Source organism: Excalfactoria chinensis, chromosome 7, assembly GCF_039878825.1.
Source record: "Excalfactoria chinensis isolate bCotChi1 chromosome 7, bCotChi1.hap2, whole genome shotgun sequence".
In the NCBI taxonomy this organism is placed as follows: Eukaryota; Metazoa; Chordata; class Aves; order Galliformes; family Phasianidae; genus Excalfactoria; species Excalfactoria chinensis.
Window position 1 is genome coordinate 32,415,741 of NC_092831.1, and position 12,030 is coordinate 32,427,770.

Here is a 12,030-nt window from a genome sequence, read left to right on the forward strand (position 1 = left end):
CCTGCATTTTTGAACGTGATCAAATTTAAGCACTGGGTTTTTCTCAAACTGCCTACATAGAAGCACACCTCCAGTAAATCAAATCCTTGCAAAGTTGCTGTAGTAATGACATAGTCATTGTGGCACTTGAGTCTGTTTGAATGCATTGCACATTCAGTCTCGCACAAGTTCCCTCAGAACACTAAAAGCCTTGTTCTAGAATGAGAGCCCAACTTAAAACTAACTAGTTGAGTTACAGAATAAGCTTCATACACATGGTGCTGTGCATCAACTACATTATTCAACAAATATTTTTCCATTCTTTTCTATTTCCCATTCAATATAGCAAGACAGCTGTAATAGCATAAGACACACAAGTTAAGATCTAGCAACAGGCTTCATCTTGACTGTTTTCTGCTTCAGATGCAAAACAAAAAAGCCCATTATGGAAAGTAACGCTCTTAACCACAACGGTCTTGTTCACTGCTTTTATTTTCTGCTTAGAATCCCAAGTATTACAAGTTAGAAGGAAAAGCACCCAACTGCTCCACAACAGTACCTGAGCAAAGACTAAAGGCAAATGTTCATCACAACACTCATTAGCTTGTTTGTACAACTCAAGTACAGGTAACATTCACGACACTCCACAGAGCATGATTGGTTAAGTGGCACTTTTTGAGAATTACCACCATTTGTACAAATGCAACCATGTTAAAACACCATACAAAAATATACACAAGTGTTTATTTAGCAAAGCTTTATACTGTACAGTGTACTTTGATATCACGCGCAGTAATGTAAAAAAAACAATTAAAAAAAGACATTGAAACAATATGAATTATACAGAACAGACATGGAAACCATCAAAGCAAGTCCCAGTGTAGCTCTCATTCCAGTTGCCCATAGCTGAAAAACGATCAGCATTTAAAAGATAGTTTTGCGTGATTGATATGAACAGCTTTCACTGATTTAAACATTAGCTGAAGATACCTATTTTCAAAGGTTTCCTCAGCATCTCATAAGACAAGGACTTCGCTCAAGCTTACCACACACAGATGTATCTGAGAATTCAGTTTTAACTCCTTTAATAAGCACAATAATTTATGATAGCATTATTTAAACATTTATTGATAAGACCCCGTCAACAACTCTAGAAACCTGTAACCATTAGAGTTCACTCCACTTCAAATACTAGGCTTACACCAGCTAGAGAAGAACTCATAACAAGAAGAAGGAAAAAAAGTGTTAGGTTGCTTAGTAACTGATAAGATTCCCAACCATCAATCCCCGGTTGGTTGCCTATCACCTAAAGGAAGCATTCGGTCCAACATTATTTTGTCTTTGTGCTTGGAAAAAACAAAGAGCAACAAAGGAATTAAGTTACTAGGCTCACACATTTTTTTCTAGGTTCATCATCATACATAAAAGCCTTAAAAGTAGCTTGGCTCTCTCAATGATTTACTCACTAGTATCCCTGTAGCCAGCAAGACAACGATTACTAGGATTACTGGAATAACATCAGTACAAAGAAGAGACACACAGCTGAGTGGAAAAAGTTCTAACAGACCTAAACTCGCTCACTACAAGCAATCAGTAGGGCTGACAAAAAAAATCAAGTCCCATTATCTGTTGTTCCACAATGAAAACAGCACTGTGGAACAACAGATTCATGTTATATCTCAGTAGAAGAAAGTTAATAACTGATCTGTACTGCTACTATTACTACATTGAGCCGACACAATCTCATTCTGCACATCACAACACCCACAGCCCACTGATAGTCTCCCAGATGCAACACCTTTATTCAAGAACAAGTTTCACTTGGTACTATCACAGGGCCAAGAAAGAGTTTGGGGGCTGTTGTTCAAAACGCGCAAACAAACACATAAAAGTAGCTTTTCTTCAATTCTTCATGCTAAACAGTAAAAAAAAAAACAACCAACACTTTTCTCTTTAATCATCACAGCAGGATTTTAAGATCTTGAATATTTCTTTTGGATGATTTAAGAGCTGAACGTGTAACCTTATTTTTTCAGACTTACAGATACATCTTTCCTAAAAGATGAAACTGCTTATTCAAACATCTGAAAGCTTGCAAACAAATACATCCCTGCCCCTCAGCTCTACCCAAACCACTTGGAGTAGACATTAGTACTTAATGGCTAAAATAACTTATTTTGCTTGAGCTACAGTTTTGAAGGAAACAACCTAAATTTGAAAGATTCTGACACAAAGATTTAGAAGAGGAGACGCATCTGACACTAATTTTTCTTCCTTATTTTCCTTTGTCATTCGAGAAAGAAATGAGAAATTAAGGTCAGCTTCAGTCTGCTGTGTTTAGGTGGTGTGAATCCAAACCATAAGTACATTGCACTTGCCATAAATCTTAATGCCAGTAATTGTAGTTAAAAAAAGCAAATAGAAAATGCTTTTCCCCCAAACCATTTATCAGTACGATCCACACAACTACCCTCAAATTCAAAAAGGAAAAATAAGGCTAGAGAAGTCCACAGGCTACAGTTATAGTGTGTACTCATTTACAGGTTTAAGGCACACAGTTGCGGGATTTGTTGCTTTGTGGTGGTAGTGGGTTTTTCACTTTAGGAAGATACGAGTTTGAAGTCACAGTGAGGAATTGCACATTTCAGTTTTGGTCTGGCACTAATTATGTATCTCAAAGTCTACTCCTGCAGACTTCTGGACAATATTTCAGTTGTCAGGTACGAGTCTCTAATACCATTTTCATACTTGGAGCGACACAAATGGAAAAGAGAGATGCCTGAGTTGATCCCAGAATAGTGCTTTTAACCTTTAAAAAAGCTACACATCTAACGATTGAATATAAGCCTTGAAGTAATGTAAGAATATGGGGGAAAACCAAGTCTTCATTGGTATTTCAATGAGCACAAAAAACTTCAATAAAGCAATAGCCTACCAGATAGACATTGTGCATCTTCACTCCACTTCATCCGCAGCGCCTATTACTCCGAACCTCCAGTTCTGTGCTACAGCAGAAGTGCAAACCAAGGGTAACTCCTTATGGAAGGAGCAACTGGAACGATGTACTGCAAAGTAACAAGCTTTTGTGTACCACTCCTGAACTTCAGAGACACAGAATTAGCTCTGATAATACACATTTCCAAGAGAATTTAGACCACAACCCATCAAGAACTGCAGAGAGAGATCATGCTTAAAAGGTCTTTTATGAGAGATTGAGTTGCAAAACCTGAATGCATGTAAGAATGTAGAATGAGACTCTAAATCTGAAACCAACTTCAAGTCTAAACGTCACAGCTTTGACATGATTTCTAGGCTATAATGCCATAAGCACATATTTGAAGCCATTCCATGCTTAGACAAAACTGAAGAATTGAAGTGGTGGGCAGACTTTAGCAAAAGCTATAGAATTTATTAAATACTTGCATTTAATTTAGAAAAAAAATGTTATGTTTATTCATGAGATGAAATATACACTTATTACATCTTAAAACGTCCCAATTAGAAGTTTTGAATACATTCTTCCATAAATAAAAAAACTACATATTTGTAATAGGTTTGTCAAACAAACTTAAGAGACTTAAAGTATTTTACTATGAATACCAGCTTATAATTCTAGCTCTAAGGAAAGGCAGAAAAGCTATTTTACTTCAACATAAAAAGGAGTCTGCTTTTCAACTGCCACTCATTGGTACACTTTTCCAGAGGCATAGAAGAGCAGCATGTAGCTTTGGTGACAGAAACACATCTTCCCCAAAGGTATGGTGTTAGAAGACTTAAAACCAGCAGTGCTAAGTGCTTTTAAAGGCTAGTTTGATTCTCTCCCCCCAAAAAGGAGATGTAAAGAGCCAGACCTGAAAATGAAGCAATTAACATTCACCATGATATGTAAAAAACATGGGAGTTCAGTCTGTTTTGCAGCTAACAGCTCGGTGACTTGAAACAGCAGCACAATTACTTACTGTACACACACCATAACTGCCTCCAAAACCATTTTCAGTAGCTCAGAGCATTAGAGGCCTATAAATTGCTGCACTTTTTCCTCAGTGTAAACAAACAAAACATTTTCCTTATCAGCACACTTATCAATGCATTGAACTACACTTCAGCAGCTTGATCAAAAATGCTTCTCTAATATTCGTTTTATGCACAGGCAACAAATTAGCTTTGTCCGCCCAGTCAAGATCTGAAGGAGATACGTCAGATTTTAGGGGAAAAAAAAGCTAAGTGACAGGCTTACAACCTTATTGCTGGCAAACTGATGGAAAATTAGACTTCATACCAAATGCCAACCTATGGTATATGACATACTGCAACCAGCTTTAAGCCAGCTCCAAAAATATCACCATCAGTAGTTCCAGTTAAGAAATAACACCTTTTCCTTACCCTACAAAAACAAATCTTTTATGAACCAACAGTGATAGATGTAGCTATTACTGCAGCATAATAAGAAAGATTCTGCTTCAATTAGTGACATTTGGTACTCTGTTTTCTTTTTTTAATTCCCTTTCTAATGGCTTACATAAGGGAGACGCATCAACACAAGAGTGACAGAAGTCTGCCACCTGGGATTTCAGACTACGGTTTACATCTCTCCATTCCTACCCACACTTTCAAAATCACTTAAGAAAAACTACATAACACCTTGTAACCCATTTTACAAAGAACAACAGCAACATCAACTAAAATCTCAGCTTTCAAAAATACCATTAAATGAGAAAAACGGTGTTACTCTGTGCTGTTGTGATTTGTATTGTTCCTCGCACTGTCACATTTTGGAAGTTAACACAGTCACTACATCTTGAGACTGTTTGCTCTCCTCATTCTGATTATTATTTTATTTCACCAACAGCTCCAGCAAATGTTCATGAAGGAAGAAGTGATAAAGACGGCAAACCAAAACAGGAAGCAAAATACCAAGGGGAGGCCAAGGGGACCGTAAAGGCCAAGGAAATGATCTTACACAGAAATCAGATCTCTTCACACTTCACAGATGGCCTTTTATGAGCCCCACTGCAGTTCTGTCACTGTCCTTCACACTAACAGCCACGTGAAAGTGGGAAATCTACTATACTCTCCTGTGTCTGAACAGTAACCTCTAGGCTAAATCAAGCTACAAGTATACAAAGACACAAATCATCTTATATACATATGCTGTAGCATACATTTGGTTAGACGGTATCAGGATATAATACAGTTAACTCCTCTGATTTATAAACACTACACATGATCTAATCTTGTTAATAAAACATTAAGACTTAAAGATCAGCAGGTAAGTTACTGACAACAGTAACAGTGGTTTGGTTAACTACTAAGAAAAGCAGTTCTAATAACTTAGTGATAGCTTAACAGCTGACTTATTTGTAAGACAGAACAGGTTCATTTCAAAAGTCACTGTGTGAATTAGTAAGTCTTTTCAGGCAGCTCAGATGAATCAACTCTAAGAACAAGCTAGAACTAACTGAGGCACTTTAGGCAAGAATAACAAGATACAATAAGATCAACGGGTCAGGCTCTACCACTATATTAAGAATACACTCAGTTGACAGTAGGTAGCAGATTTCCTGTTATTATCCATATTAGGTAATCAAGCTGGTATCGTAATTCCACATGAAGATGACAGGTATCTCAGGTAGTGGAGACAGCTAACACAGAAGCAAGTAGTAGCACTCATCTCTACATGGAATCAATACCACATTTTAAGTAACATAATGGTTATGTGATTTCTTCTGCTGGCAAAACACATGCCAGGAGACAGAACTCCTTATACACAGCTATTCTAGGCATTGTTGTAAATGGCAGTCACTGTAGCATCTAGGCACTAAGATAATTCTTTATGTAGAGCTAATAATTCGGATCAGTACTTTATACTACCTAAGAGCTTGCCCACACGAGGAAGTTAGCACAGTAAGGCAATGCACTGATTTACACTGTCGTAGCTATTTCATATGTAATTACCATATGGACATTTACTATGAGATGACAACTCTCCATTAACAACACGAAAGAACCCCGCCTTGGCTATCTGGAAACTGCAGTACAGCAACTGTACAGTAAACTCGCATCATACCTTAACATTTGCTACCTCCTACATACAGACAAAGCCTAAGGAGTCATTTCTCAACTAACACGATTCCACAGAAAACTGGCAATGTCTTAAAACAACATTACTGCCAGTTGTTTATGGATCTGCTGGTAAAGCTTCCAGAATAGAAAGCTACACAAAGCGTCATTGTTTTCTCACTCTCACAAAAATGAAAATGTTTAAATCTTTCCATAATCTCTCACTCATCTGACAGTAACTGAACGTGTGCTTTGCTAGAAATAACAGCTCAATAGAAGCAGCACGCTTTGGTTTGACGAGACACAACTGTGGCAGCTTTGAAATGTAGCATAAAATGATTAAAAGTATACTTGGCTGTGTAGTATTTCTGATAGTCACAGTGTGCTTGAAGTTTATCGGGTTTAACCAGCATACTTCAGACCTGCAAGAGAAGCAAGTTCAGGACATACGCACTGTACAGTGTACTGAATTAAAAACAAAAAGCCTATTTCAACAAAGAAATACAGTGAAATATCCAAGAGTCTGCAAGGCAAACAGTGTTGAGATGTAACAGTAATACAACTCATGTGCTTGCACACGCACAGTTAATTCACTTCGTTTTCACAGTCAGGAAATGAACGCCATGAAAAACCTTCTAAGCAGCATGAACAGAACCAAAAACTTGTCATAAAGGAATCATATTTCAGCTATCTCTCCCAAACAACGTGAGTTACGTTAGTCTAAGCATTTGTTGGCTGAAATGTCTCCCCTTTACGTGATTACTTTCCAGGCAGCACTGTTCTTATGTAAAAGAAATGTTACACAATACAACACAGCACATGTAGAAGAAGAGAAGAAGTCACAAAATGCGGTACTCTGTATAAATGCATTCGTCCGAAAGCCAACACTGCAACAGACAAAGGGAATGGAACTTGGGCCGCCATCTTCAGGAGTTTACTGTAAGAACATAAAAGAAAACATTGCCAATTTTGTGGCTCTATGTGCACGAGTCCAAATACCACATTTCATTCTCTTCAATATGTATTCAATATATATTTAATATAGGAAAAAACAAAACAGGTTCAGCAGGAAATAATGATATACAAGCAACAGCAATTACACAAAAAGGCTAATAAGATGTCATTTAACAATATCATGATGTAAGCTTAGAAATAATACTTAATGCAACTGACATTTTAGATATTAAATCCTTTACTTAAGTCCACGTGGTAAACACAGGCCATTTTTCTCCACTTACCTGAACTACAGTTATTTGCACACATTCTACCTAGTTCTTATGGCTTAAAACACGTGAGTTTATTAATCTCTCTGTAGGTTGAATAACTACATGCCTGTGAAGTGCAAACGAAGTTTTAACACACAAACTGATGTGCTAAGAACTAAACAGTAAAACAACTGGAGACTGGGCTACCGTACCTTGATTTCACTTCAGAAGTACTCGAATTCATGAGAACTTCTAAAACGCATATAAGTATAATAGCTGTAGTTCTACATGGATCAGGGTCAAGTGTAACACTGTACCTGAAAAAGAGGGAATTCATTTTAAAGGCGTGTTACTTCTAAACTAGGCCACCAGATAGAATCCTGTTTGGAAGCAAGGATGTGCTAACAACAACGAACGTAAAATGAATACGGCATCCCCGGCTGAATTTAAATCATTTCTGAATCATTACTTTCTTCAATATACCACTGGATACTTAACATCTACTTACGTCATAACTAATGCCAGATTGCATAGAAAGAATGGTTACAGTTAATGGAAGTCTTCGATGCTATAATAATGTACACAATCTGAAGAATCAAACATTTGCAATTGTGACAATCTTTAAAGATTTGGATGCTTTTCTTCCACCCTTATTAACAACTTAAGAAGTTACCTGAGATTCTTTAACCAATAAACCAAAGATGGCAAGTTGAGCAGAACAATCCATGTGAACAAATGGAGCACTGTAACATGGATGTTAAGACTGTTAGCAGCTTCAGCAGTGGTACTGCTTGAGAGAGACTGTGTTGCTTCCGAAGTACTGCCTGTCAAATTCTGCTTTTTGACTGTGCATCTGACAGAATTCTGTGAAGTTTCTTTTGAGCGGTCCAAATCCTGAAGAAAAGAAAAAGCAAGAGCATGCACTGGCTTGATAGAACCCATACAGAGGGACAAAGAGAGAAAAGCTATCCCTACAGTAGCACACGAACTCTGATTCAGGGAGAAAAATCTGCAATTTATCCCTCAAAAAGCCATCAAAAGTGAAGGTCAATAGCTCCACTTGAAAGCATCTAGCAATTTCTCTTACACTAATACTTTGTGTCTTTGGAAGAAAAGAATAGAGAGAAATCCTGACACCATTACAGTGATAAGAAATGGAGTTCCTGGAAGGAAGAAGAACAGAATAAGAGAAATAATAAAGCATGTGGGTGAAAATCACCCATCATCGTTCATGGAAGCAATATACAGGAGGTAACGTAACTGGGAGTAAAATATTAGCTCTAAGAATAAATAATAAAGATGAATTAGTAAGTTGGCAGATACTACATTCCAATGACAGAAAAAAAAAAAACTACAAATGAAACCCAGGAAAGATTATTTGGAAAGGGAAGAAAAGCAGGAGAGAATTTAAACTCAACATAAAAAGGACCCCAAAATACCAAAGAAATTACTCAAGAATTTCTTCTTGCAGACTGCAAAACAGAACGGGTAGATGTCATACACAAGTATCTACACACACTTTGGATACTATACACTGAAGTAACTGAAAAAGGATCAAAAATCACAATGCATGAAAAACAGCAAGATTTTGCTTCTTTGCTCCTTTCTCAATAGTTCACAATTTAACGGAACATTCAGACAAGTTCACGCTGCAGTGATCTTGAGCTGTGACTGCAGCAATCATATATGACAGAAGTGGATACTTGCATCCTGTATTTTCACCATGCACACACTAAGCAAATTCAGCAGCCGTTCAGTTATCACAGCCTCATAGTGCCAGTACGAGAGAATAACAATTCATAATGCATGCGTTTGCCAAACAGTTTCTGGTCATCACAGGATTTGGAAGAGAAACAAGTATCATACTCACCCTATTCAGCACGTTTTGCTCTGCTCTTACATTCACGCTTAGTTTTATAACCTGTAAAACAGATTCACTTTTTCAGTAAAGCTGCTTCACACTAAATCTGTAGTATACAAGAAAAAAATAAAGGGGCTAATTATTAGTTGACTTTTTCTTTTTAAATGGAGATCTCTCAGGTTCCAAGAGCACAGAGAAATCCCATCACTCATGCTGTGCTTTCTGCTGCCACCTACCTACCTCAGAGCACCTGCAGGCTGCTTCCTTTTGTACCCTTAAATCCCAGTCTTGTGCTCCCAAGGCTTCCCTAGAAACTAACCATAGCAGCCATTTTAGCAACTACAATAACCATAGGGTGAATCAGATACCTAAGTTAGATACTCTGATGCACAGAAGACCATGGAAACTGAACAGCAGGGACTAAGTATGAATCCCCATGGCACCAGTCAAGGGATCAGATTAGACATACAATAAAACTATTCTAATTCAATATAGCCATGTAACCATCTTCCTCCCTTTACTTCAAAAGGACCCGTGAGAAGTATTGAAGGAAGTGTTATACAGAACATTCTTTCACTGAAGCTTTTGTTCAAGGAAGGTATTAGCATTATTAGCATTCAGTTTTATAACATGACATACCGTAAGCTAAAAACTGCAAATAAATAAGTTACTGTAGCATGCGTATAGAACTGTAAATTCCTTTGAAACAAGTATCATCAGAACAACACCACTCTAAAAAGTACAAGACAAAGTTCAAAGCGCTTAGCTTTTCAGTACCTTGAGCAAGTATTGGAAATAAACAATCAGCAGAGCAAACGCACCACAGGTGGTCCAGCTAAGCAAAGCAAGGGACCCCATCAAGCACAGTCTTCTGGGTGTAATCAGTTTAGCTTTTGGAAGTACAGCAGGTCTGAAAAAAAGACAGAATCCATCACACTCTGTAGTTTTAATGTCATTGCAGGATATCTAACAACCACTCTGGTTCACAAATGACTCAGAAGAATGCATTGCTACCAAATTGATTAAAAACTGGGGAAAATGAGGTTAGACAAACACATACACCAACTGCTAGGTAAGCCACCTGACAAAAAAAGCTTCTCCAGATCAACTGACAAAACTGCCTGATGCTTTCCTGTAACCAAGACATTTTTAGTTACCAGCTGTAACCAAGGCATTACTTTTATTTCACTTGGGGAACACAGCATACTTCGGTGAATGCAAAGCACTAGCTTATCCTAACTCTAAACCTACATAGTCGCAGTTCTCCTGTTAAGACAAAGAGCTGCACACTCAAAGAGACTTCGACAAACATTTAATACACCGCAGTCGTAAGGGCAGCACAGCAGCATGCAACAACAAGCTCGAAAGATCAATTTCACACCATTCTTCTCAGACAGGAATTTCTGCTTGCTTACAGTGTGAGTGACACAGGAAAGCTTATTCTGAGGCTCAGCTTTCCAGAAGATATGACTAAGAGACAAGTACAAGCCTAAAATGACAAAGATGAGATAATGAGATAGGAAAATGGGGGGGATGCAATGGGAAAGATGGTGCGATGTCTATAATTTCTTGGAATTTCACAGAACATTCCGGTATTAAAATAGACAGTGAAAATGAGGGAGAAAGAAGCGTTATTTGGAAAACACCATCTTAAAAGTTTTTGCAACAAATACTGAAAATATCCACAAAGAGAAACATAGAATCCTTAGAGTTGGAAGGGACCTTTAAATATTGTCTAGTCTCACTGCCCTGCAATGAACAGGGACACCACAGCTGGGCCAGGTTGCCCAAGGCCTGATCCAACCTGGCCTTTAAAGTCTCCAGAGATGGGGGGAATCAACCACATCTCCAGGCAGCCTGAGAAGAGTACCTGACAGGATAAATAAACTCCACAGATGTTAACAGCAAAATAACCAATTATTTGCTGCTGGCCATATCAGAACTACTTTTCCAAATACTGAGTCAAAGCCAAATGAATACTATTCTACTTAAAAGAGATCTATAAAACATCGTATTTTTCCCCCCCCCCCAAGAAATTCAGGACAGGACCAGAACCTGTATGAGATAATACAACCGTGCATGGTTCTATTATCTCATACAGGCCGTTTAAGTTCTCCTTTGGTGATATGTAACAAGGAATACGAGGCACTTCTCATTCTTCATTAGTACTTAGCAGTATCACATCCAGTCTAAAACCAGGCAGAATTTCATCTGTCCAGCATTCACACTGAAGCAAACAAAAATTGCCATTTAGCAGGCATCTAAGAAAGCGTAATTAGAGTATAATGTTGTTTTACCTAGTCAGAGTTAACCATAATGAAGAGAAGATTCTCAGAGACGTAGAGAAAAATACTGCACTCCAGTAGGCAATGCCTGTCCCAAAAAGAAATAGAATCAGGGACACAAGGGGGAACCATGCATCCTGACTACTCAGTACAGCAGCATCCACCTCTGGTAGCAAGAGTGAATCCCATATCTCTCTAAACCAGTTAAACCTGCCAAAAACATGAAAGCAGTATTACTTATCACTTCCACTTGCTGTTACAGTAAGACATTTAATCAACTAGTCCTCTTGCTTACAGCCTTTCAAACAAAATTACAGTCAGACCATAACATAACAGTCCTCCCACCAAGAGTTGATCTGAAATTTCTCACTTTAGAAACTGCTTAAAAAAAAAACAACAAAAAACATAAGGCAAACTTACCCCTGCAGAAATACAACAATGCTTATAATAGGTTCTACTTTGTAGGGCTTAGCTGCTGTAACTAGTTCAAGTGAAAATTCTGAACACTGGCCTAGAATCAAGAACAGAAAGCACCTATAATTATTATTTTGTCATCAACTTTAACAACAACTATTCACAACACAAAGCAAATTCAGGAGAAAATTTGGAAGTTGGCTTTCAAGATAACCAGGATGACGCT

General features: G+C 37.8%; 1 protein-coding gene across 1 annotated transcript in view; it reads right to left on the reverse strand.

Moving 5' to 3' along the window:
* Positions 1-454: 454 nt before the first annotated feature.
* Positions 455-12,030, reverse strand: part of PGAP1 (post-GPI attachment to proteins inositol deacylase 1) — a 31,831-nt gene continuing 20,255 nt past the window's right edge. Inside the window, exons 21-27 of the mRNA XM_072342271.1 lie at positions 11,811-11,901; positions 11,403-11,600; positions 9,883-10,015; positions 9,115-9,165; positions 7,918-8,138; positions 7,457-7,561; positions 455-6,976 (exon numbers count right to left, since the gene is read on the reverse strand). Coding sequence (XP_072198372.1) covers positions 6,838-6,976; positions 7,457-7,561; positions 7,918-8,138; positions 9,115-9,165; positions 9,883-10,015; positions 11,403-11,600; positions 11,811-11,901 — 938 coding nt within the window. The 3' untranslated portion in view covers positions 455-6,837. The remainder of the gene's footprint in view (positions 6,977-7,456; positions 7,562-7,917; positions 8,139-9,114; positions 9,166-9,882; positions 10,016-11,402; positions 11,601-11,810; positions 11,902-12,030) is intronic.